Raw genomic sequence first — 25866 nt, 5'->3', positions numbered from 1 at the left:
CATTTACTCCATCTTCTTTGGTGAAGGAATTTCGCAAAACTGAGTTTAGTAACTCCGGTTTAGCCACACTGTCGTCCATAATATTACCACTGTTATCACGAGTGAAGTTATTGAAGCCGGCCGCGGTGGTCTCGCGGTTCTAGGCGCGCAGTCCGGAACCGTGCGACTGCTACGGTCGCAGGTTCGAATCCTGCCTCGGGCATGGATGTGTGTGATGTCCTTAGGTTAGTTAGGTTTAAGTAGTGCTAAGTTCTAGGGGACTGATGACCACAGCAGTTGAGTCCCACAGTGCTCAGAGCCATTTTTGAAGTTATTGATTGTGTCTTGACGCTGGTGTAATTTACATACGACCAGAGTCTCTTTGGGTTTTCTGTCACACTTCCAGACACACACCGTGTAGCGTAGAGCAGCTGTTAGCACACAGTACTAACGAAGGACGACGGTTCAAGCATGCATCCGGCCACCCTGATGTAGGTTTTCTGTGACTTTCCTAAATCGCTTGAGGCAAATGCCTGGATGATTCCTTCAAAAGGGCTCGGCCGCTTTCCTTCTCCACCCGCAAATCCGAGCTTTTGCCCCACCTCTAATTACGTCGTTGCCGACGGGACGTTAAACATTAATCTCCTGCTCCTCCTCTTTCTCCCTCGAGACAGAGTTTTGTTGGGGAAATATTAGAAGAACGTCGCATTGAAGTTCGCGCTAGTTTCGAACTTTCGTAAAACTTCGCAAATCTTGGGTGTTTTGCGCTCTTTATGAGAACTCTGTGACCTGTGTAACTTGTATGTAAACATCTGATGCAAAATACTTCTGAAAATCTATTAAGGTCTTGTCGAATACATAACACATAGAAAAGCCACTAGATTGCATTCTAAAGGTGAACCAACACGCCACTCCGCGATCAGACCCAAAGGACCATATGATGCCGACCGGCCGCCCTATCATCCTCTACAAAAGCCGCTTGAATGAGTTATGGAGGAATGCTCGAGAAATGCTGACATAGAGATATGCGGACAACCGTGTTTGATGGACACCACCTTTGGACCGATCCCTCGGGTCGAGTGAGACCCTTCCTGGAGTTGGTGGTGTATGTATGAATTCCTAAGGGACCAAACTGCTGAGGTCAACGGACCCTAGGCTTACACACTACTTAACCTAACTTACGCTAAGGACAACACAGACACCGATGCCCGAGAGAGGAGTCGACCCTCCGGCGTAAGGGGCTACGCAATCCATGACATGGCGCCTCTAGCGTGGAGCCAGTTGGTGGTTTCCGCAAATCTCCGCTTTCAAGCCGTAGTATCCGCATCTTTACTAACACCTCCAGTACATAATGGGCGTCCATACGCTCAGTATTTAATAACAATACTATATTGTCAGTCCTTCAACATTCTCAGCCACCACAATGATCAGAAGTTATGTCAGTATCTTCAATTGGCAACGCGATATCAAGAAACCAAGATGTCAAAGACTGATTAAGCGTTTGTTCCTATTTTATTGATTTTGACTGTTAAGATACAATACCAAAAGGAAAAAGTTGATACATGAATGACTGGGAAGAAAAGAACGTTAATTCGCCCATTGAAATCCGAAGTCTTTTGCGACTTATTGATAATGGCGTGGGACATGAAAGCGAACGAGAGCATGGTGACTAGAGAGGAACTGCAGTTGGTAGTCACTTTAGTAATGTTAACTGTTGTAATATCAGAAATATTCAGCAATATAATTGCTCTGAAAACTTGAAAAACAATTATATTTGTCGAGCAATATTTTTAACTAATTAGAGAAAAAAAACAAAGATTTGTTTGTATTTGAGATTATTTCCTATGACACGTAGATCAGTGCTACAACTTAGGGAAGGAAACTTCCTCCGAATGGTAACTGCGACGAGCGTAATTGTTGCGAAGTGCCGGACGGTGTGGCCGTGCGGTTCTAGACGCTTCAGTCTGGAACCGCGTGACCGCTACGGTCGCAGGTTCGAATCCTGCCTTGGGCATGGATGTGTGTGATGTCCTTAGGTTAGTTGGGTTTAAGTAGTTCTAGGGGACTGATGACCACAGATGTTAAGTCCCATAGTGCTCAGAACCATTTGAACCATTTTTTGTTGTGAAGTAACATATTGCTTGAAGTAAACTTTCCGTTAAATTTCAGTAACCGAGCAAAGACATGGTCAGTCTATCGTGACTGTTTCTTCGTAATTTTACAGATGTTTAATCACCTAATGAGTTAAACAAATTTTTTGATTCCGTTAATATCAAAATTAATGTCACACAGCGACATATCAATAAATTAGTTATTAAATGTTCTTATACTGCAATAAGTGGGATTTAATTAAAATGACGAAGTTCATTCTAGGACCATTCGTTATTTTGTACAGCAAGTATGTTGAAGATATTTTTCGCCCGACTGCACTTCTTGTTACTGTAATGTTACTATAAGTCATACTTTAAGATTAAATTCAGATTTAGTCAAGGTGCACTACTGTAATGTATTATGTGACATCTGCAGATTCATAGCCATTTAGTGACTCATTTACGAGAAGTCATTGACATGAAAATTCGCGCTACTCAAAATTTTAAATGTTACTTACAGCCTTTACACAAATTACGTTCTCTTTCTTTATACAACAGTATATTACACGTATTATAAAGAATTTAGACCTATCATTTTTCTATTACTGTCAGAATACTATTGGTTGTCCAAGACATCTAGCATGATATACTACGATGATTGAAACAATCTAGCATGATATACTACGATGATTTAAACAGTCACTGTTCAGTTTTCACGTAAAGTGAAAGCCAACAATTCTGTGCCGTTTTAAATCATTTACGGATTACAAGAGCAATTCTGATTAATGATATTTTTGCGCCAGAGAGTACTTTGGAATGGAGCTATTGCCTAAAGGTAGAAATAAAAACTTCGTAAATTTTTTAGCGACACAGTCAAAAATTAAAAACTGAGTTTCGTTGCCTATTTTGCAGAAACGAACTTTTCGATGAAGCAAGGAAGAAAGAAAGGTTAGATTTTAAAGTCTTTTTAAAATCATTATAGATGGAACAAGAGCTAGGATTAGAAAAGAATGGGACGTGATGTCGGTGACGGTCTCATTCAAAGTAACCAATTCGGCGACCGTTTCCAACAGCTCCAGATTTTCTACATCGGCGTCAGCGAAGTAGTTGGAAGTCGTGTACATATAAGTGACATTCAAGAAAAAGCTTTTTTTTATACCGTTTGTTATACTGTGTACTGTTAAGAGAAATATAAGTAAATCATACACGCAGTCCACCTTGTAATAACCAGAAACTGGAAATCAAGAAGTTGGATAGATGAAACATGATTTTACACGAATACATTTAATTCGTCTTAGTATAAGACAAAAGTCTGTTCGATTCCTAGCAGAGGCTGTTAACGCATGCCTGCTGGTTGGAATTCTGGCGACGAAAGAGATATTTGCCAAAAAACGAGCCGAAAAGTAATGCAGTACATTTCGTGATCGCCAGACGGTGTGTGTGGTACTGTGTTGTATTCCTAATCTCTCCGAAGTGTTTTTTGGGCTGATGGTATGTGGCACTGATGGAAGCCGTTTGGCTGTCAACTTGCTGCTATTCGAAAGAAAGCAGTAGATTACGGATAACTCGTCTATAACGAGATTTTTGGGAACGGAGAACATGCCCGGATTGGACATGGACACCAAAGAATAAATCGTATCCTTTCCAGATGAAATACTCCGGCGTTCATGTTAAGAGATTCAGAGAAATGACAGGGTTTTCAACAGAAATAAGCTATGTGTTTTCATCTACCCTCCTCTTTCGTATTATACAAATATTCATAACAAAACAAACAACACTACACTGCACAAGCAATCTTCGCATTCGAAAACATGACCCAGGCTAGCCCCTGATGCAATATGCTGAGGAAAGAAAGAAAAGGAAGATTAGCATTGTGCATCACGCCACTATCTAGGTCTGGGTGGGAATACACGCTCAAACTGGGCACAAGAATATCGGTCGCGACCTTTTCAAAGGAACCACCCATAATTTGCCCTAGCGATTTAGGGAATCCATTTAAAACCTAAATCTGAAGTGGAATACTTCCGAATGCGAGTCTAGTGTCTTAAGCATCGCGCCCCATTGCTCAATCTCGCTCGTCTCATTATTTCAATAGATCTCAAAACGTCCTTGAAAATGTATTCTAACGTCCCGTTTCGAACTAATGAATATCGATCATTCGCTTTTACGGTGTACTTTCAACTGGAATGATTATAGTGGTCATCCGATGGAATAATTTCATTAGCATTCGTCTGAAATGACTGAAGCAAATAACACAAAATGTAAATCACGATACTGGAATGGGGTTTTGAACTCATATGGTGACGCGCAGGATTCGCCGAGCGGTCTGAGGCACTAAAGTCATGCACTGTGCGGCTGGTCCCGGCGGACGTTCGAGTCCTCTCTCGGGCATGGGTGTGTGTGTCTGTCCTTAGGATATTTTAAGTTAAGTAGTGTGTAAGCTTAGGGACTGATGATCTTAGCAGTTGAGTCCCATAAGATTGCACACACATTTGAACCTTTTTGACTCATATGGTACCGGACACCGGTGGAAGCCTTAACCACAGCGCCACTAATTTGTTGCAGAGATTCTGATTGCCACTCCCATGACTCAGCAGTGTTACAGGGCGCAGCTTAAAAGTATAGCTTTCTAACACTACAATATTTATATTTTCTGGACATAAGGTTGGCCAGATGAAAACTAGTGATACTGATACGTACACACTCCCACTGGTAATACACTAGTGTGCAAAACTTAAGGACGTAACAACTTTCACATGATGTGTAGCTGCCAAGTAACAAAGCTCAATGAAATTTGGCCCATACGTAGAAAGAACAGCTACAGTAGAGTACAGTACAGTACAATACAATACAATACAATACAGAAGGTGACTGAAAGAAATACGCAATGAGTCGAACAGAAATGACAATTTTATTCCAAGAAAATAATTACACTGAAGTTAACTCGATTTATGATGGCCCCCAGGACATTAAAAAAGGCGGGACATGGTTCTTGATAGGGTGTGCATACTTTGGAACGTCCTCCCACGCTGACCAAAAGATTGGAAAGGAGTTCTCGCGATAGGACGCTCCATTTCTCCAGCAGCGCGACTGCCAACTGCTGGAAGGCCGTCGGTGGCATGTGGAAGTGATGCAATACGCCTCACCAACGCATCCCACAGGTGTTCGATGGGATTTAATGGGAGGAAAGGTCAGGATGGTTGATTCGCCGAATATCTTCTCGTTCCATAAGCCCCTCCACCTGCGGAGTTCGATGCGGCTATGCATTGTCATCCATAAAAATGATCTCTGGGTCGAATACACCCCTGAAAAGACGCAAATGGTGAAGGAGTAGAGTGTTACACTAACGTTAGCCGGTGAGTGTACCGTGTTCAAAGATTCCGAGGTCAGTACTCCCATACCACGGCGTAATACCTGGATAACAAAAACGATCATTTCCCACAGTGTTCCTGCGTGTTTTACGTATTCCCACCTCTAGTTATGTAAAGGTACGTAATACACTCAGGAATGCTGTCGAACATGGTCGTTTTGGTGGTCCAGGTCTTACGGTAAGAGGGAAATGTTGAGTTTTGATCTCCAAATCTTTGAACACGGAACACTCACTGGTCAACGTTATTGTGGCGTTGTACTCCTCCTCCATGCCCGTCTTTGCAGGGGTGTATTCGGCCCTGTCTTTATTTTTGTAGACAACAATGCGCGACCGCATCGAACTGCAGATGTTGGAGGAGCTCTTGGAACGAGAGGATGTTCAGTGAATGGACTGGCCCGCCCGTTATCCCGCCTCAAGTCACGCCGACCACGTTTGGCATGCTTTATGAAGTCGAGCTACAGCACGTCCACATGCCGCAAGAACCATACAACAGCTGTCAACCGCACTGTTGAAGTAAACAAACACCGTACCACAAGGACTCGCCAACCTTATGGCCAGCATGAGAGCACATTACGCACCATGCATTAGTCTTCGTGGCGATGACATACCGTATGAAGAACCGTTCCCGCTGTTTGTAATGTCCAGGGAACCGTCATAAATCGCGGTGACTTCAGTGTCCGTATTGAACAGACGTGTCATTTTTGTCCGCCTCATTGCGTATTTTATCCAGTTAGTTTCTACATTCTTCTATACTATACTACACCATGCTACAGCAGTTCTTTCTACGTATGGTTCAATTTTCATCCAGCTGTGTTACTTGACAGTGTCATATCACGTGAATGTTACTTTCATCCTTAAGTTTTTGACACCAGTGTATTAGTGCACTTTACAGAACTGTTCAATTTCAATTTCTAGTGGCCTGATGACAAGTTAGCAAATGTCTCATTATTCAGAAATACAAATAGTCTAAATTGGTTCCATATACTCCGCTTATAAATGTAAAATACAATTAATCTCTAGGTAGGCCTACAAGTCAAGGAGCTGGAACAAGTTCTTCGTCTACCAATTAGCAAGAGAGGCGCTGCATTGTTTAGAACAATGAATTTGTGTTTGGAAAGAGGTGTCATCACATAACTACCAGGAAGTCCTATTCTTGCAATTAAAAATAACAACTGTCGCATTTCGACAACTGTCAGATGAAAAATTGGAGTAGATGTATTGCGAAGACAAGACAATTTACAAATGGAGTTGCAACTCCGAAAGGCGTCGTAAATCTTAACGTTCAACGTACTGTCCCACTACGTTCATAGACAATAATCCAAATTTTTCTACCCAGGTTTTATGTAGTTCGGTTCATGCGAATGCGAAGATCGGTTCTTGAAGCATATTCCAGCTGATATCTTGGCCACTAGTAAAGTTATTGGTTTCCAATGATCTCTATATGGGTTAGATCCTAACAAGGGAAATAAAAAGGTTACATGTACCTGACTTCAACAACATTCTACATTTCTTATTGCTTATAAGATACAAGCCATATTTCACTCACATTCATTTCCTACGAATTACAGCTACAGACATACGACTTTATTCCCAATCCTAAGTCCTTTTTCTATCTTTCTTCTGAGAATTTTATTGAGTTACCTCTACACTGTGTCGTTTCACCGAGTATAATCTGATCCTTTTCTTAGTGTACCTAATTTTCCTAACTGGCCTAGCCTGGTGTCGAGTTCACATTTAAAATTTCTTCTATTCTTGAAAATATTAAATCTTATTCGGAAGTCGTATGCCAGCAACATGAATGTCGCGACTTCCTTCAGCGAGCACGAGCAGCTGGAACTCGTCGCGCTCACAAGTGATTTGTGGCTGTTTTCAAAAGGAGCCGACTGTTTTCCGCCTGCTGTTTGCTTTTGTCTCCCACTTTTATGCTGACGGTTATTGCACGCTTACATTTCCTCAAGTAATGTGTGCGTTTTGTATTTATTCGTTCCAAGACTTTCAGAATATACTCCAACAGAGTAAGCGAACTTTGACTCCGTTTATCAGAACTCAACGTGTGTATTTCCTCTGAGTTTATAATGACAGTGGCTTCCTACCTTGTGGTCGTTGCTGAAATTTGATTCCCGAGTCTGGTTTGAAACTACAAAGGGTCTGCCTAAATTTCCATTTCATAGTCAATCCTAAAACCTACACATTGACTGAAACAGAGTGGAACGCTACAAAAGTCTTCCTCTTCCAACAATGACAGAGCAGCCGCAATAGATCGCCGCTCTCGTTTGTGTTCTCAGTGCATCAAGCAGTGCAGGTATCAGTAACTTCAAATGCCTTCCCTCTAAGGACTAAGACATGTTTATCGCTTTAATTATAAAGGATACTTCTTTCATTCAACTCTGTGTACGTTTAACCTGCTTTCCACTGCAGAACAGCTGCGAAATGATATGAATCGGTTTTAATTGCTGCTTGTCGCATATCTAAGCATCTGAGGATTGTTGTTTTGGCAGAAGATCTAAAATGTTCATAATAACTGATCCTGTGATTCTCAAAGAAGTTGTGTGAATATCATCATTACTTATTTCTTTCCTGTTGTTTGGGGCAGACGATCTCTAATCTTCATTAAAATACATCCTGCAGTTTTCAAAGATATTTATAAGAACATCCTCATTACTTACTTTTTTACTGTGGAATATGGTATGGTCCCTAACGAGGTCACTGAAAATGGCCAAGGAAGCCATAGTGTCCCTGTTAGCGGAATTTATACGGCATTTGCAGTCGGTGTTACACGGAAGTCACGGATGATGCCTCTGGAACTTCCAGCTCCTCCTGATCGAGAAATCTATCCTTAAGTACAATATCACTTCACTAGATACGTTAGTCTCTCATGATCTGCTCTGCTCGGTGGCTCAATGGACTTTCGTCAGACTACAAATTTAGGTTGGTCTAACGATTTTTCACTTTTATCTCTGACAATGAATTGTAAAAGTAGGAAGTGCTAAGTCCAACTGCTGTCCGCAGTCCATGTTGACTACAGGAACCCTTTTACCTGGAAGGTTGAATGGAGTTCAACGTTCAGAGGAAGGCAATGACGTACGACTTCTCACAGTACCAATCCTAGTAAATCATTCTGATGTTAAAACGAACTTTCAGCTTGATGATAACTTCACCCCCTTTATTAACTATTGTCTGGCTGGGATGAAGGGTTCAACATACCGGTAGCAAACAGTTTCACACTCACTCATGATTCCTACAAAAAATATGGGGCTTGTGCTGTGTTTCAACTTGGTCTAAGACTGAAGAATGCACACTTCAAGTTTCTCTGATCTCATGGTTTATATACTCTCGAGTCAGCACAAAGGGATCAAAGTTAGTGGTATTAAGTAATTTCATACTCTTTCTTTAACCTAAATGGAAGGTGTAATTTCAAACTCTTTCTTTAACCTAAATGGGAGATGAAGATCGTGAATCCTGTCAGCGCCTATTGCCTGCATTATTAACGGAAACTTGTGTTTCACACTCCATTCACTTCCAAAAGGCTTTCTGCAGAATGGCATTTGATAGTGTAATTTTGAACAAAGAAATTCTCTGGCTAATTTCTCATACGCCTACACGAAGCGCTACGCACACTTGCTCCACTTGTACATTATAAATTCATCTGTCAAGTTATAATGTGTTTTAACGTAGATTGGATGGTGACACTGCTATTTTGTAAAACGCTGTAGTAGATGTGCCCGTCCAAAGGAGCCACAATGTTCTCCCAGTAACCTAGAAACGGTGCCTGCCTCACTCGTGCATGCCTCTGCCGAGGTGTCGCAGCTGTTTACCACAGCCAGGTCTGGCTGGGCTCGTGTTATCAGACACAATGCCAGCTCGCTGCGCGCGCAGCCCGGCCAGGCTCAGGCTACCATCTCCAAAAATGGCCGGCTGGCCGAGATTACAACATGGCGCGCGTGCGCAACTCGTCTGTCCCGCTGTTTGGCCGCGCGAGCTGTAGAGTGCGCGCGTGTCTGTCTCCGACGTATCGCTGAGAGTGTTGGGACAGCCAGCACTCAGTACGTGGTGGAGACGTGTATACAGAGCAGCACGGACGGATGTGCTGTAGCGCGGCTGCGTTTTAACGTGTGAATGCCTGTCCTGTTTGCTGAGAATCCGATCATTCCCATATATACAAATCAATTACAGTTACAGAAACAAACCAATCGGAGAACAGTTTTCAGGTTCTGTGTTATTTACCCGACGTAGGATTCATTTCATTCACGATAGTCACTTGGGGCTCTGTTTCTTTTTATTATTTCTTTATCACTTTCTTAATTTATACACAATAAATAATCTAATCTGAAAAAATCTTCCAAATTTGCATTATTGTTATTAACTGTTTTCAAGTGTTTCTCTTTCCGGTTCTGATTCACTGGACCGAGCTAATATTGTTACCACATAGCATGCAGCAAAAGAAATGAAGCGACTTAATGCAGAAAATTGTTGAAATTACGTTAATGTATGCACCGGTTATTTTTTACCGACGTGGTCTGTGAAGTATGATAACCTGTACATTATTTAGGTCTAACAACCTAAAACAGTAGCCATAAGAACTGGTTGTAAATCATAACTGTTTTATATAATTACATCTTTAGTTCTCAAATTACAATTTCTACAGTCCTTATCTTATTTTTAAAAAATAAAGAAAAGGAAAATACAATACGAGTATATTATTCGTCCACTACTCAGCCAGTATAAGACACAACACTGCTATGTTAAGCTACTAGACAATGTCTAGAGCAGAGTGAATTCACTGTGACCGTAGATAAATTATGTAAATGACTTAAAGACTCTCAGTCTATAGAATTTGTCTATTATGCTACCCTGTATGCAAGCAGATCTCATCATTCTACCACTTGCATAACAAACCGTCTCTCCAAGACGAGCATGACACAAAAATTGCCCACTTTGTCCATCCTGGGCTATTTCTTGCAAATTATAAATGATAATGTAATATTTCGATGTACAATAGGGTATTACATACATCCACCAACCTGTGTTTCATGAATGTAGTTGCCCCTCACGTGAGATGAGCCGAAGTGCAAGCGCGTGAATTGGCAAATGAAGTATACATAGTTTACATTGGTACGCCAAGTCAAATGAAAGCAATAACCAATTCGTGACGCTTTCGTACTGTACTGTTTAAAATGGGTAATGCGTCACACTGTATAATATTTGAATATAATGTTAGAATTTTTTAATTTATATTACTTCTACGTTCCTTCCACAAATGTTTAGCAATTAAGTTCATTGTGTGTACAAATAGGTATAATATGAAATGAAAAAATTAAATCTCAAAATGATTTTCATTCATTTTATCACATACAGACACTGTCACGCCTGAAACCCCTATGGCCATATAGCTGTCACAGCCTACGGCGTTTTTCTTTAAAATGTTGCTGTGTGTACACCACATGCTCATTAAGCTGCGCACTTGGTGAAAAGTACGTTTCCTTGTAGATATCATTGTATTCACTTAGCGCTTACAGCAAGAAAAACTTCGAATTGAATGGGCAAGCTTTCTGTGACCAAACTACACAAAACATTTCAGGACCATTATGGAACGCACACTCGTTTTCACGTAAATACAAAAGACGGAAAATCATACTGTACAAAGAGTAAATGCAATTATTTCTTTTTTCTTTTAATTTCACAGCACACAAAATTAAAGGATCTCTTTTTTCGAAACCTCATAATTGTCTCCCATTGCGACACAGAAGTTTTAAATTTGGCTCAAAGGTGCCTGCAACCTTCCTCTGAAATGGTGCAAAAACGTGGCATCCTGCAACGCCACCCTCGACCTCGAAGACGTTCCAAACAGCGATGTGTCGACACATGCGAAAAAAAAAGCCAGATCTTAGAGGTTTGTATGTCGTGCAAACTGGGTTAATGTCACATTGGTACCAAATTCCACCATAATTGTACTCAGCGCCACCGTGGACGTAGCGCACGATGGGAACATCGTCACAACCCTCCTCCTATCTACATTCCATCCGGTTTTTTTTTCACGCTTCTGTGATGAAGGTCAGAACCGCGACGTCTGGCATTGAAAACACGCTGTTTTCTTATGGATGGCCGACGAAAATATTTCAGACACACTGTCGCTCAAAATCTACAGCAAAAGACATCAGGAGGTGGTCAATGAAACCACCAGTTTCCTTCAAGCGTTAATTCCCACGCGTCGAAAACAACAGTTCGCAGTGCGATGGGGGTTCTTGTCAACCATCGACACCTCTGACACCCTTAGACGTTTCAACTCTTCTCTGTGGACACTGTGGGGCTGAATCCCATTGAACATTTGGAGTGCAGTGCATCCGCAATTTTTGCTATCTTGTACGCTTTCTTGTACAGGTCGAAACCACTATGAACCGTTGAAAACCATTCGACTAATTCTGAAGGTGATCCGATGCAGCAAAGTGTGCTTATGAATTTTCAGCCCCCTTGTTTCGCGCCCTCCTGTGGCATGGTAACATGGGGTGTGAGGTTGACACAAGTGTGAATAAAACGGCAAAGGATCCCTCAAAGACCCCTGAGAATTTTAAAAATGTACCTCTATCGAGACAACCTTACAGCAGTCCTAGGCACATTCTGGCAGGGTGGTGGTGGTAAGAGATCATCGGTCCCTGCTGGCAGGGATCGGAAGCTATCGAGAGATTGCTGCCTGAAATCAAAAGTAAAAGAGCCTTATCTATTTGGCTACTATCTAACTAAGCATCATAAATAACTCAAAATTGGGAACACCAGCAATACCAAATGGTATATGCTTTGGACTGTCTAGAATCGACATAACTAAACGAGTGTCGCCGAAACTAGAATTCGGCACCAATTGGAGAATGGGTATCTAACTACTCCCAGGATAAGCAAAAATTTGATTTTCAAAATTTCGCGTAATTATTGACCAAATTTAAGAAGTTACAATGTTGTCACAACCTTGAGGTATCACAACTGATGGCACGCTATGACAGCTCCTAGCGACTTCCAACAAACTTTACACATAATTTCAAACCTTTATGGAAGCTTTTCCCGCTGGTTCCGTCCCCCCCCCCCCCCCCACTTCACACACACACACACCACACACACACACACACACACACACAAGGTTGAAACGGAGGAATGTTTATCGCTTCCTACATTTTCTTTGTTCATGCAGTAAAACTTCAGCATCAGGCATGACGTTTTATATTACTACTTCTTTATTACTCACTTTATGCGCAAAGCACTTTGCGGATAGTATCTACATATATCTCTGAATGTCCTTGCGAAATTATATCATTGTAAGGCACATACTTCAGGAGATATGACGTCATAAACATTGAATGCACGAAAAATTTGCTTTTTCTTAAAACGGAGCGCAAATTACACAGACTGAATGAATAGTGATCATAATGAGAGCACTTGGCGACTTCCAGCAAACTTCAAGCATAATTTCAAACCTTTTCTAAACTTTTCCTCGCTTTCATGCTTAACGCCAGATATTTAACATATTAACTCATTCGTAAAATAATCAGACGTCTGAAGCTAATTTATACGCGGGGGGTTTGATTCTTTAAAGAATCGTGGGTTCACTGGTAATGCACTAAAGTGGATTTGACAGCGCCCTTCGCGTTGCCCAGAGCGAGAAACTGATGATATTCTAATGATGATTTTCTAAAACTCGTAAAACGCTGTGCATATAACAGATCTCATCATCTCATGAAATCAGTGATCCAAAGCACAGGCAACTTCAAACAGGGAGATACCATCACATGTTATCAATCTATCACAAGTGACTAGTTACCATTCAATAAATGAGACCGTTGATACATCAGAGGATTTTAGAGTTTCTCTACTACAATCCGAAAGTTTTTTAGACCTTCAAATTACCTTATATTCTGCGTTTCTAAGGTCTATAGATTGCATATTAATTACTCAAAAGACAAACTTCCACATTCTATAGAGCTATGATTTTTTTTATGAACGCCATAATTTCAAAGACTGCTAGTTCCATGCACTCTAACATGATTTTAAATAAATCAATCCAACAATAGTCTACAGTTAATGATTTATATGACCTTGAAGTCTGCGTAACTGAAACAAACAAAAAGGTAAAATTGATTCCGTTGAACTTATCCTGGCATTAATGCTTCACATTATTTGTTTTCTAATAACTCTACTTTCAATCCAGTCCCATAATTTGGCGCCGCGTTACAAGCTGGAAATAATGAATTGATGAGTATTAGCTCCATCGAGATTGTTATATACAAAATACTCCATTAAAAGAAAATGGGTCAGACGATTTCAAAACTAATCACCGCGTATTGCTCTGCAGTCCGTTCTGAAACTTTTTAGTATATCGAGAGTTTGAAAGTATTAGAAAGAAGCTAACGTAAGAATAGTTGCTACGCTCCTGAGCCGCTGAGTGACCTTAAGTAAACGTTTCACTGTAGTAGCTTGCTACAAGCACCCGGTGAAGGTGCCAAAGTGAAAGATGCCAAGTTCTTTGGCTGAGATATGTCTCCTTACTCTCACGCCTAGCGTGTGGGCAGAGGCAAATACTCTCTAGTGTAAACTCTGAGCGTAGTGTCTGCTTCGAGTGTAGCCAGTCGAACGTAGGAAGTTTGGGGTTTAACCTCCCATCAACGACGAGGTCATTAGAGACGGAGCACATGCTCAGACTGTGGAAAGGTAGATAAAACACATCGGTAGCCTCCATTTCAAAGGAACCATGCTGCGTCCGGTTAGAACATCAGAAAACCACCATTCATTCTAAACATTACTTTAGAGTTCCATTTTACCATAAATCTCTCCAGGGGGGCGGCGGGTTTTGTCGCTGAGCACAAATTCAAAATTTTTGCACTGGTATGATTTTTACATCTAGCAAGTTCTCATTCCGTACTAGCGTTATTCTTTATCAGCAACATGGGGCTGTGTCCATTTCATGTACTATATTTCTTAAGAATCAGCAATTACGCTATTTTCATGTCCGATGCTCATTCTGTTACAACAATGTCAATTTAACTTATGATTGGAGAGAAATCGTGTACGTTGTCGTTTTGTGAACTGTGTTACTTTTGTTCTTAGTGTTTTAACAGATCATACAGTATATTTTTCCCACAGACGTACAGAAAGAAGGAAGGAAGATTAGGTTTAACGTCCCATCGACAACGAGATCATTAGAGACAGAGGCAAGCTCAGAAAGGATGCGAAAGGAAATCTGATGTGCCCTTTCAGTGTAATCATACCGGCATTCTCCTTTAGTGAAATCGTACAAAAACTAAAGTTGGATCGCTGAACGGGGGTATAAACTGTTGACCTCCAGGACACGAGTCTACTCTCTTGCCACACCGCCACGTCAATCGGTATAGATATAAAGAGCCATCCGACATTTTCCAAGATGGGAATGGAAACTCTGGTTGTCCCGCGCAACAAACCAGCGGTTGTCTGTCCGTGGTGCGGATTCTTTGAGAATCTGTTTCAACTCCACGTCAAGGAGCGTGCGTGTTACATTCGGTATCCAAATAAAGAAGCCGAAATTGAAATAACCAGATTGTGCTGTGTCTCTCCCTGGAATGTCCTAACTGAACCACAGAATTTTAAGTGAAGCAGGCTGACTTACGAGTCATTCCTCTCTACTAGGGAACTCCTGATTAAGAGTACACAGCCGGCCGAGGTGGCCGAGCGGTTCCAGGCGCTACAGTCTGGAGCCGCGCGACCGCTGCGGTCGCAGGTTCGAATCCTGCCTCGGGCATGGATGTCCCATAGTACTCAGAGCCATTTGAACCATTTTTGAAGAGTACGCAATGTTAAGTTACTGAATTATAGACAAGACGCTAGCAGGGACTTGCGCACCACGTCGTCCTAACGACAGCGGTGAATTGTAGTGGCATGACGACTACAGGATATTGTAAACGTTGGGAAATAATGCTGACCCAAGTCCCTTCGTCAGAAGACTGATCTGGGTGACATCACAGATGATCAATTAAGGTAACGTCGAGTTCTACATGCCCATGGGGTGGCCACTATCCGCTTCAGTTACGTGGTAGATAGGTTGTACAGTTTATTGCTGAACATTAAGGTCTTTTTGAGAGTTATAACAGTAGACAAACGGACACAGGCATTGTTCGACCAAAAGCCGTTAACTGAGGCCCGCTTCATTCAACAAAACATCACTTATACAATGGTATCAAAATCAGCTGTGCGCCTCCATCAGACGAAATAAAGTAACTTAGCTGTTGACATCATGTTCTTGCTTTTGGGAGGAACAGAGCTCAGTCAGACCTTAAACACGCGGCCCAACATCATGATTTATGTTTTCTCGGTTTCACCACACCACTTCAGGTAAATGTCCGTGCGGTTCATCCAAAACGGTCCTGCCCGAGGTCTTCATCTGTTCTTGTCAAGCCGCACTTGTTCTCTGCCTCGTCGGTAACTTTGGTATGATGAGACGTTAAATTCTAACCTTCTATCGTCTCGTCGTCGTTAGCGATATATAGCGCCACTTATCAGTTCAAAATAACCTCTAAACGTTTTTGTGAATCGGTAGTGGATGTGCATAGCTATGGTCATGTAGGATGTTGGCTTCCGTACACCACCGAGATGATATGATTCCGAATAATAAGGTAGGGAAAGAAGATTAAAATGTAACGTCTCGTCGACTATGAGATTAGTAGAGACCTACCACAGGCTATGACAAGATAAAACTGAAAAAGAAATTGGTCAGGTGCTTTTCAAAAAAGCCCTACTGGTGACAGGAGATTTAGGGAAATAACAAAAGATCTAAATCTAGGTAATCGGACGGGGATTTGAACCCTGGTTCTACCGAAAGTGAATCCAATGACTTAACGACTGCGTCACCTCGCTCTTTCTGATCAGTAAAGAGTCTTATACATTGTTGTTCAGTAATGATTTCCCGAGTGAAATGCTGCAAAGCGACGGCTCTACGCACTAAAAGCGAAGTAGCCGAAGGTGGCTCATCATCCGCACGTTGTTGTATTGGTCCCTACGTCTAACTCTTTACTATCGAACTGTTTTTATGCACCATATGCGCGAATCTCCCATAGGTGGCTTACATCACTGACACGTGCTACAGCGAAAAAGTTCATTCATTGTTGTACAAAATGGCTGGATGCAGATAGCGTGATTGCTCTTGATTTTTGCCGGCCGGAGTGGCCGTGCGATTCTAGGCGCTACAGTCTGGAACTGCGTGACCGCTACGGTCGCAGGTTCGAATCCTGCCTCGCGCATGGATGTGTGTGATGTCTTTAGGCTAGTTAGGTTTAAGTAGTTCTACGTTCTAGGGCCTTGATGACCACAGCAGTTAAGTCCCATAGTGCTCAGAGCCATTTTTTGCTCTTGATTTTTGGTTTCAAGAGCATGATGCGAAGTGCCATACAGCTATTTGTTTCGTGGGCTGCAGACTTATCACCATAATGAATTGTCTCGTGATTTCATGCTATATTAGTTGCCTGTGATTAGATGTTTGAGAAAGAAATATTTATGGATTTCTAATCTCCTTTCGATAGGATTAGTTGTTGTGCAATCGTTCTCAGAACTCTGCAATTCACATAAGAAAACAGATTTTTCGCCGTAGTTTTGAAAACCCTCTGAAGTAAACCATAATAATAGGATTGTCTTTTCATTTTAACTTACCGTTCTGTGACTGGACGATTACACAGGCGGTAATCAGGAAGCCCTAAAAAGATTTGTGAAGAGAATTCTACCGTTTTATGACCTGAATCGCTCACCCACGGCTAGTTGTCACTCGGTTTAAAAATCGATTTCCACGACAAAACCGAGTTCTAAAACACCGCGACCCACCCACTTATGTAGGAACAAAAATGAAGGAACTGTGTGATATACAAAGTTTCGCATTAAAGGGGAGTTTTGATTAGAGATATTGCTCTTATTCAGAATTCAGTTATATAATCCATATTTATGTTCCCTGATTTCTCCTAATTACTTTAGGCGGATGACGGAATTCTTCAGATAGAGAGTTCACAGTTGATTACTTAATTTATTTGAGCTGAGCCTTCGCTAATAATGTCTTTGTCGATGCGACATTAAACTCTAGTTTTCCATCCTTTTTTCGATCTGAGATTGTGTTTCGTCTTTAATGACCTCGTAGTTAGTGGGACCTTAAACCATTATCTTCCTTCTTTCCCCGTCTTCGAGACGAGTCGCTGACATGCCTGTCACGTACTACATAGAAATCGCTCATTTGAAAACGTAACATAGTTCACTATTGAAATCAACAGCAAATTTTTCCCAGTTAATTCGATCTGAATCGAGTTTGGAAGGCTAAGAGCAGTCACTTGTACTGGTACAAGAAAGTTGTAAAATTGTAGACATAACTCAAGCAGTATAACCTTTAATTTCTGAGAGTAACTGACCTTGTGGCTCTTCATTAACGTACTTGACACTGATATGGCTCTGAGCCATAGTGCTCTGAGCACTATGGGATTTAACATCTGAGGTCATCAGTCCCCTAGAACTTAGAACTACTTGAACCTAACTAACCTAAGGACATCACACACATCCATGCCCGAGGCAGGATTCGAACCTTCGACCGTATCAGTCACGCCGTTCCAGACTGAAGCGCCTAGAACCGCTCGGTCACCGAGGCCGGAAATGATATGGTCATGTCTTTGATATGGTCAATACTGGTGAGACATTTCTTGCGACTTAGGGGCTTATATGAGAAAATAGCACTTAATAGTGATGTTTCTTTTATTTACAGACGCACGGAGCTGCCTGACGTGTGATAAGGTGCTGGAGGAGCTCGAAAAGATCGATGACGACACGGACACCTTCGGCGTGGACTTCGTCAAAATAAACGACAAGCGACTCGCCAAGCAGTATGGCATTAAGAACTTCCCCGCACTCACTTATTTCAGGGAGAAGGAGCCCATCATCTACGAAGGTAAGTCAATAGTTCCATGTAAATATTTCAGCTCATTTCATGGGCGTCATCGGTGATACAGCTGCCCCAGGTCATGTCGTTTTATGCAACCCTCAACATTATATCCCGCCTTCAAAAACCATGAGCGAGATTATCATATTCCTTCGCACGCTATGCGCAGACTATTACTACTACAGAAAAAATAACAGAACATTTTTGTAGAAAATTTAATGTAGTTAAATTTTGTACTGGGTAAGTTTTCGTTAGAGGCCGTAGTTTTCGAGTTATTCAAGAAAAACTTACAAAAACGACCTTCAAACGCAACCCCATTGTTCCACTGGTCAGCATTTCTAGTATGTTGTTCATGACACTACCACAGTACAAAAATTTACGACTGCACGAATTATTTCCCATATTCGATCTTTTTTGGTCTTCACTGACTAGCCTTATTACGCCACTGGCTTCATAGAGCACTTACAAATTATAAAATTGACGTTTGTGTGAATTTTACCCAAAAAATGTATGATTTTAACAGCATAAAACAAACAATTTCATTGTTGTATTCGTAAGGCCTTCTGACTACATAACAACAGTGCTCGAAAGAGTTAAATTTGGCTCATATTGTCAACGTAATTAATTTTAATGTAATGTTTACAAAAGTAGTCCTTCTATTACCCTCTCGGGTAAGTTTAAATCAATATTGTTAACGAAATAGCTGCTTATGCTGGTGACGTAATAGTCCAATTAATAGGGACCAAAAAATGGACGAATATCGGGAATAGTTCATATACTTGGAAATTCTTGTAAGTTGTCAAAGGGGGTGCGAAGAACAACATACTAGAAATCCTGACTGGTAAGCGATGAGCGTTTAGGTGGATGTGCATTTGAACGTCACTTTTGTACATTTATCTTGAATAACTCAAAAACCGTGACCTCCTTGGAATCGTACCCCAGCACAAAATTTAACTCTATTAAATTTCCCACATAAAGATCCTGTTTACTTTTTTAATAAGACTTTTTGCGCGTAGCGAGCGAGAGAATATGAAAACTTCGAAGGAGCTTTCTGAAGGCCAGATATAGTATTGTGGAGTGCATAAAATGACATCGGCAAGAATAGCTGAACATTCTGTATATTCAGTCGCAATTTTTATCCAAAATGGACTATACGCATCGACTAATGTCTAGTCACTTTAGAATCTTTGTCAAAGGCCTAGAGCCACTATGTGTTGTCTTCTTGATTTCTATAATGAGAATCTGTTCATGGGTTCGGCACGTTTGGCTTGGGGACAGTCATCTGTTCTGAGTAGACACGCAGATAAAGCAGTTCCACTTACCTTGGAGGTCAACAATTGTCTGACAGCCTACACTGTGCCTTTCAGCACTTCAATTGTTGCTGCTACTTCGTGAACATCAGTATCTAGCAATTCTTGGATTAAATGATAACTTTCTTTTGCATTTCACTAACAGCATTCGCTACAAATGTCCAGAACGCTAATGGCAGGATAATTATCCTTATTCGTTTTCATTTTCCGTTATAATGTGACAGTACATAACCAGCCGGTACAAAGAAAAGGTAAACAAATGAGTTATGCAGTGTACAATCACGATGAAACTGGTGTCGTGCGAAGGAAGACCTGTGCTTTTGGACAACGACACATGCGACGTCTGCTCGAAAGTTTTCGGAAGATTCGTAATTTCGCGCCAATTGGAGCGAAATGCGGTTAGATCCCTTCACACGCCTACGTCTAATGTGTAAGTGGCGGAGGCTTCATTGTAGTATATCTGCTAGTTATTGTTCAGTGTTGTATTGAGCAGAACGTTGTGTCGCACAGTTTGCGAATTTCGAGATGGCAGAGTTAAAGAAGCAACGCGTCTGTATTGCATTTTGCGGAAACTTAAAAAAAACCTTTACAGAGACACACCAAGTTATGCAGAAAGCCTTTCGTGATGAGTGCATAAGTCGTATTCGGTGTTACGATTGGTTCACACTGTTTAGAAATGGCCAGACGGATGTTAAAGATGATACTCGTTCAGGACGTCCGCTCATGTCAAGAACGCCAACTAAATTGTATGTGCCAATCAAAAACTGACTGCCCAAGAGATTGCAAAACAATATAACATTTCAGTTGGATCATATGATGAAATCCTGACACAGCATCTTGGAATGCATCGTGTTGCCACCAAGTTCGTCCCATGGCTCAAGAGTAAAGACCAGAACGACCTTCGGCTCGCAATAGTGAAGAGCTTTTGGGTCGCGCAAATGAGAACGACATTTTCCTTACGAGGATCATAATCGGTGATGAGACTTGGGTCTACGTTTATGATGTTGAGACCAAGGCTCAGTCTTCACATGGGTCGAGAAAGATTCCCCAAGACCAGAAAGAAATCGTCAGGTCAGGTCAAATGTCAATGCCATATTCATAGTTTTCTTTGACTTTGAAGGAATAGTTCATCATGAATTCGTACCACATGGACAAACAGTTGATCTATGACACTATCGGGACGTGTTGTGACGCATGCGAGAAAATGTGAGAAGGAAACGACCTGAAATATGTCGAAACAAATCATGGTCTTGCATCATGATAAAGCATCCGCACATTCATCCCTGTTGGTTCGTTACTATTGCACAAAAAACGGAATCATTATGCTGCCTCATTCTCCGTACTCTCCAGACCTGGTCCCTGTGGACTTCTACTTATTTCCAAAGTTGAAAACCCCGCTGAAAGGACATATATTTGCACCGATAGACAACATAAAAGAAAATTCGCAGATTGCGCTTCGCGCGATCCTGCAAGGGGCGTGCGAGGACTGCTTCCGGAAGTTCAAAAAATGTTCAAATGTGTGTGTATTTCTAAGGGACCAAACTGCTAAGGTCATCGGTCTCTAGACTTACACACTACTTTAAACTAACTTAAATTAGCTTATGCTAAGAACAACACACACACCCATGCCCGAGGGAGGACTGGGCCGCGCAATCCATGACATGGCGCCTGAAACCGCACGGCCACTCCGCACCGATTTCCGGAAGTGGGAAAGGCGTTGGAAGCGGTGTTGGGGAGTAGAGTATTTCGAAGGAGAAAGATAAGCGTAGAAAAATTTTGTGGACGAAGATCCGGAATTTGTTGAACAGTCCTCGTACTTATCCTAAACTGACTTCTCCGATATCTGCAGAGCTGTTGGGGGACAACACAGATCCGTTTGTACATAAGTGAAATTCAAAGCACTTTTAAAATGGTTTTCATTTTCTGCCCTTAATTGAAGAGCGGGAAGTTAGAGTTCCGACCCATTCTAGAGTCGGGGTCTCTTTATCCAAATATCAGGCAGCAGAAGTCCCAGCGTTAAAATCACACATATTTCTTACATGTGACCGAAGGAAACATTTCAGACACACCGCTCTCAGAATCGACGCGATAAGCCCTCAGGAGGCAACAGGCGTCAATAAAACCACCCTTCCCCTGGGGCTTCGATTCCGACACATTTTCCCATCGAAAACGACAGCTTAAGTGCGATGAGCAACATGACGACAATCTTGACAAAATTTTAACACTGCCTCCATCCCTATGGGCATTTCAACTCTATTCTAAGGACATCGACGCGCTGCATTCCCGTTCGACGACATCTGACACCTTTGGTGTGTAGTGCGACGGAAACTTTTGCTCTGGTATACAGGGTGGAACCACTGGTGACCGTTCAAATCCATTCAACGAAATTTGTTCATGATGCGAAGTAGGGAAGGAGTTTTATGCTTTTTCAGCGCTTCTGTTTCACCCCCTCCTATTACGTGATCATAGGAATGAGAGGGGAAGGGTGTTGAAGGGGATGTTACCTTGTCATATGCATGAATAAAACGACAAAGGGTCGCTGTAACACCAACCAGTTGGGCAACACCCTTAGTACCACCGATGCCCGTTTGTTGAGGACTTTGGAAACCTCGACTGCAAATTAGTCTTGCGGCTGCTCTAGTGTCTGAAGGTAGGCACACAACTACTAACGGTGCCGAAGGAATTGCCGAACTTGAGGATCTTAGAAGGGCCATTTGCCGTTTTATTTACGTATATGATGGTGTAACACCCCTCCCCCCCCCCCCCCACCTCCCCAAGATTACACCGTAGGAGGAAGCGAAAAACAGTTCAAGTTTTATCGAATGGGTTTGAACGGTCACTAGTGGTTCCACCCTGTGTAACAGAGCAAAAATTGCAGTCGCAATACACACCAAAAGTGTCAGATGTCGTCGGATGGGATTGCAGCCCGTCGATGTCCTTAGCGTAGGGTTGAAATGCCCAGACGGATGGAAGCAGTGTTAAACGTTGACCAGAACTTCGTCCTGTTGCTCATCGCTCTTCAAACTGTCGTTTTCGATGGGAAAATGTGTGGGAAGCAACGCCCCAGGGGAAGGGATGGTTTTATTGACGCCCGTTGCTTTCTGAGGGATTATCATGTCGATTCTGAGCGGCGGTGGGTCTGAAATGTTTCCTTCGGTCACTTGCAAGAAACATGCGTGATTTCAACGCTGGGTGTCGCTGTTCTGGCCTCCATTGCAAAGGCGACAAAAGAACGGGTGAAATGCAGGTGCTTCGCAATGGGAGATAGCTACCTGATTTTGAAAAAGCGATCCTCTAATTTCGTTGCGCAGTGCTTTTTTATTTAATTTACAGTAAATTTAGTTTATAGAGAAATGGTTCAACCTGAACCGATCTGAGTATTCGCAGGATGTTCCAGAAGATTATCTATGCGTCAACTGCAAGAAACATTTCGATAGTATAGCTGTAATACTTTGTAGTCCAATAGAGGCAAAATGATGCAGCAGAACCCTACATACAGTAGACTAGCGAAAAGGCTTTGAGTGTAGTTCGACATGTTTCTACGTTTACTTTGGCTACATGCTATCAGTTTGGAAAATAACAAGATTAAAAGTTTTATAGATTTGGTTAAATGCTTAAATGAAACCTAAATATCTAACTTCGAATGCGCATCGCATCGAGGAGAGTTTCTAGATTATTAATTAGTCACACGGATAGATATGCGAACAAACACACACATGCACGGAGAGACAGAAACAGAAAGAGAATGAATCAAACGAACGTAGCAACTGTTAGAAGCCCCAACCAAAATCTGAGAAGCCATCTAAGAACATTCTTGTTTCTAGAACTGACGACAGTTTTCTAAAAAAGTGTGTCTTTGTACGCGACGGAGTAAACATTACACCCAGTGTTCTCTGCAGGAAGCCTCTGAAAACAATTATTTAATTTAAGAGCAGATTTGAATCGGCTATTTAAAACATTAGGCATCTTCAATGTCACAGTCGTGGTTTCAACCGGCAAGGCAGCCCAAGTAGATCATGGGAAAATACAATAGTACGAGCTGATGACGCGTTGCGGTTAATGTCGTAATGGGGAACTTTCGCTGCCAGAAGTTTCACAAGGCTGGCGGCGGTTACTTCAGTGGATCAGTGACCCAGGCCACACGAGGCAGCTCGCTATTTATAAGGCTCGGCTCTGAGTCAGGACGGGACTGCCACAGACATGGCTGCCGCCGATACTGGAACTCATTTCCCACTGCCTGGGCATTAGTCGAGGAGCATATGATACAAATGCGACATAATACAAAACAAGAAACTTCACTACACTGCCTTACAGTTCCCTATCTCGACCATATGACAAATAAGTGACAGATGCACAGTTCGAATCACACGAAAGAAACTGGATTTCGACCTTGAATTCTCCAAAGATTTGTATAACTGGGAGCATATTAAACCATACCGTGCTTCTCCATGGTACTATATACCAACCACCACCTCACTCCTGCGCTCTTTCGCGTTAATCTACGATCAAAATCTTCTTCGGTTCATCGTTACTGCTAGTTCTGATCTATAACTTACATCATCGCTTCTTCATATGGCAAACACGCAATCGAGTTTCGTACATGAGCTCATGCTATATTAGCACTCCACAGCTCTCACTATAGATGTTACAAATTATGCTCCACATGGTTTCTCACGGTTTCCATATACAGAGAGCACTAGGAAAGTGTTGCACAGATGTACAAGTCACAACCATCTTTAGTGTTAGTTTAAACATGGCTACAGTCCAGATCTCAGGCTATTCCTGACAGGGTGGCCTTGCTTTTTATCGGTTAGTACCAGGCGACATCGCTGTGGGCTTCAGAAGTTTCGTAGCACATTTCTCTTGAGTGTTGACATTGCATGAAGACTTGGATGAGATGATACTAATGCTTGCATGATACTAGCAAAATATAGTACACCATATTCAGAGGGTTCAAGCATTGCCAAAAGATTCTGTGGATTTTGCCTTCACAATGGATGAGACGACCTATCGTTGGCACTCATATGTACTCATATACATGAACCGCATCGTTACGTTCCCATAAAATCGCAAAACGAGATGAAATATCATTTTTAAAGACAACGCGCCAGTCACCGGACTAAAATCGACATCTTCCAAGAAGACAACGGTCGTTGTTTTCTTCACTGTAAGAGGAGCAGAGCGTTGAAATGTTGTGTGTGTGACTTTCAAAAACACGTAACTGAGAAATCGCACCCAAAACAACAGCTATCTTGGAAGATCTGTGAAAACCAATAACAACTTCAAGCCACATACAGAAATCCGACAGTTCGTTGTTTCACCATGACAACGCTTCTGTACATCAGGCAGAAGCTTGTAATTGCTATTTAGCTGTAAGAACCGTCGAAGTTCTTGAGAATTCTCCATGTAGTTCTGATTTTCATTTGGACAAGTGGAAACTGAACTCAAACGACTGCAACATTCTACGGACGAAGGGCTTCTGAACAATAAGGGCGACGAATACTGATTTTATTGTTTCGAAGGATGAAAAGATGTGTTAAGTATGCTGGAATCATTTTAAGATGTAAATTTACGGGGCTATTTCGCAGAAGTTTAGTAGTACCATTTGTAACGTACAATAATCAATGGAAACTATACTAACGCTTTCCACTTGCTGTAAATTTAATGGTTCTGTCAGCCACACATTACAATCAAACGAAAAATAAAAATAAAGGAAGTCACAATGAAAAACATTAAACACTGAGAAGTAAAGGAGGAAATGAAGAGAAATTTCACTCAAGATGCGTTTTTAACTCAGTGATAAAATCAAATTAAATTAACAAAGAGTGTTCTACTAGTTCTTTTGAATAGGAAGTTACTATCTGTTGAGCATAGGTACGTGTACGGGTTTCGTTGGAATATAATACAGCAACTATATTTTCTTCTGGTACAGTTTGGCCCACAACTGTTGTACTGGCACTCTATATCCTGTATATTGGCAATGAGATGTAATTGACATCCGAATTTGTCCCACACATGTGCTATTGGGAACATATTGAGGAATATTGCTGTTCAAGAGAATACCTCAACTACACATTAGGGACACGCGCTATGTGAAGACGATCGTTGTCTTTTTGAAAGATGGTAGCAATATTTAGAGAGAATCTTAACTAGTGTTGGCGCCGATTTATTACTGAGGAAGAAAAGTAGATCCACCATTCC

The 25866-nt window shown here is 41.7% G+C and overlaps 1 protein-coding gene across 2 annotated transcripts in view; it reads left to right on the top strand.

Annotated features, from left to right (window-relative positions):
- The window catches only part of LOC126267267 (uncharacterized), a 459263-nt gene that overhangs the window by 87999 nt on the left and 345398 nt on the right, over positions 1-25866 (top strand). For both annotated transcript variants that reach the window (XM_049972334.1, XM_049972333.1), the window contains exon 2: positions 18182-18364. In XM_049972334.1, the coding sequence (XP_049828291.1) occupies positions 18182-18364 (183 nt within the window). The remainder of the gene's footprint in view (positions 1-18181; positions 18365-25866) is intronic.

Source organism: Schistocerca gregaria, chromosome 4 (genome assembly GCF_023897955.1).
Source record: "Schistocerca gregaria isolate iqSchGreg1 chromosome 4, iqSchGreg1.2, whole genome shotgun sequence".
In the NCBI taxonomy this organism is placed as follows: Eukaryota; Metazoa; Arthropoda; class Insecta; order Orthoptera; family Acrididae; genus Schistocerca; species Schistocerca gregaria.
Note: the sequence above shows the minus strand (reverse complement) of the source record. Positions and strands in the feature narration are given on the sequence as shown.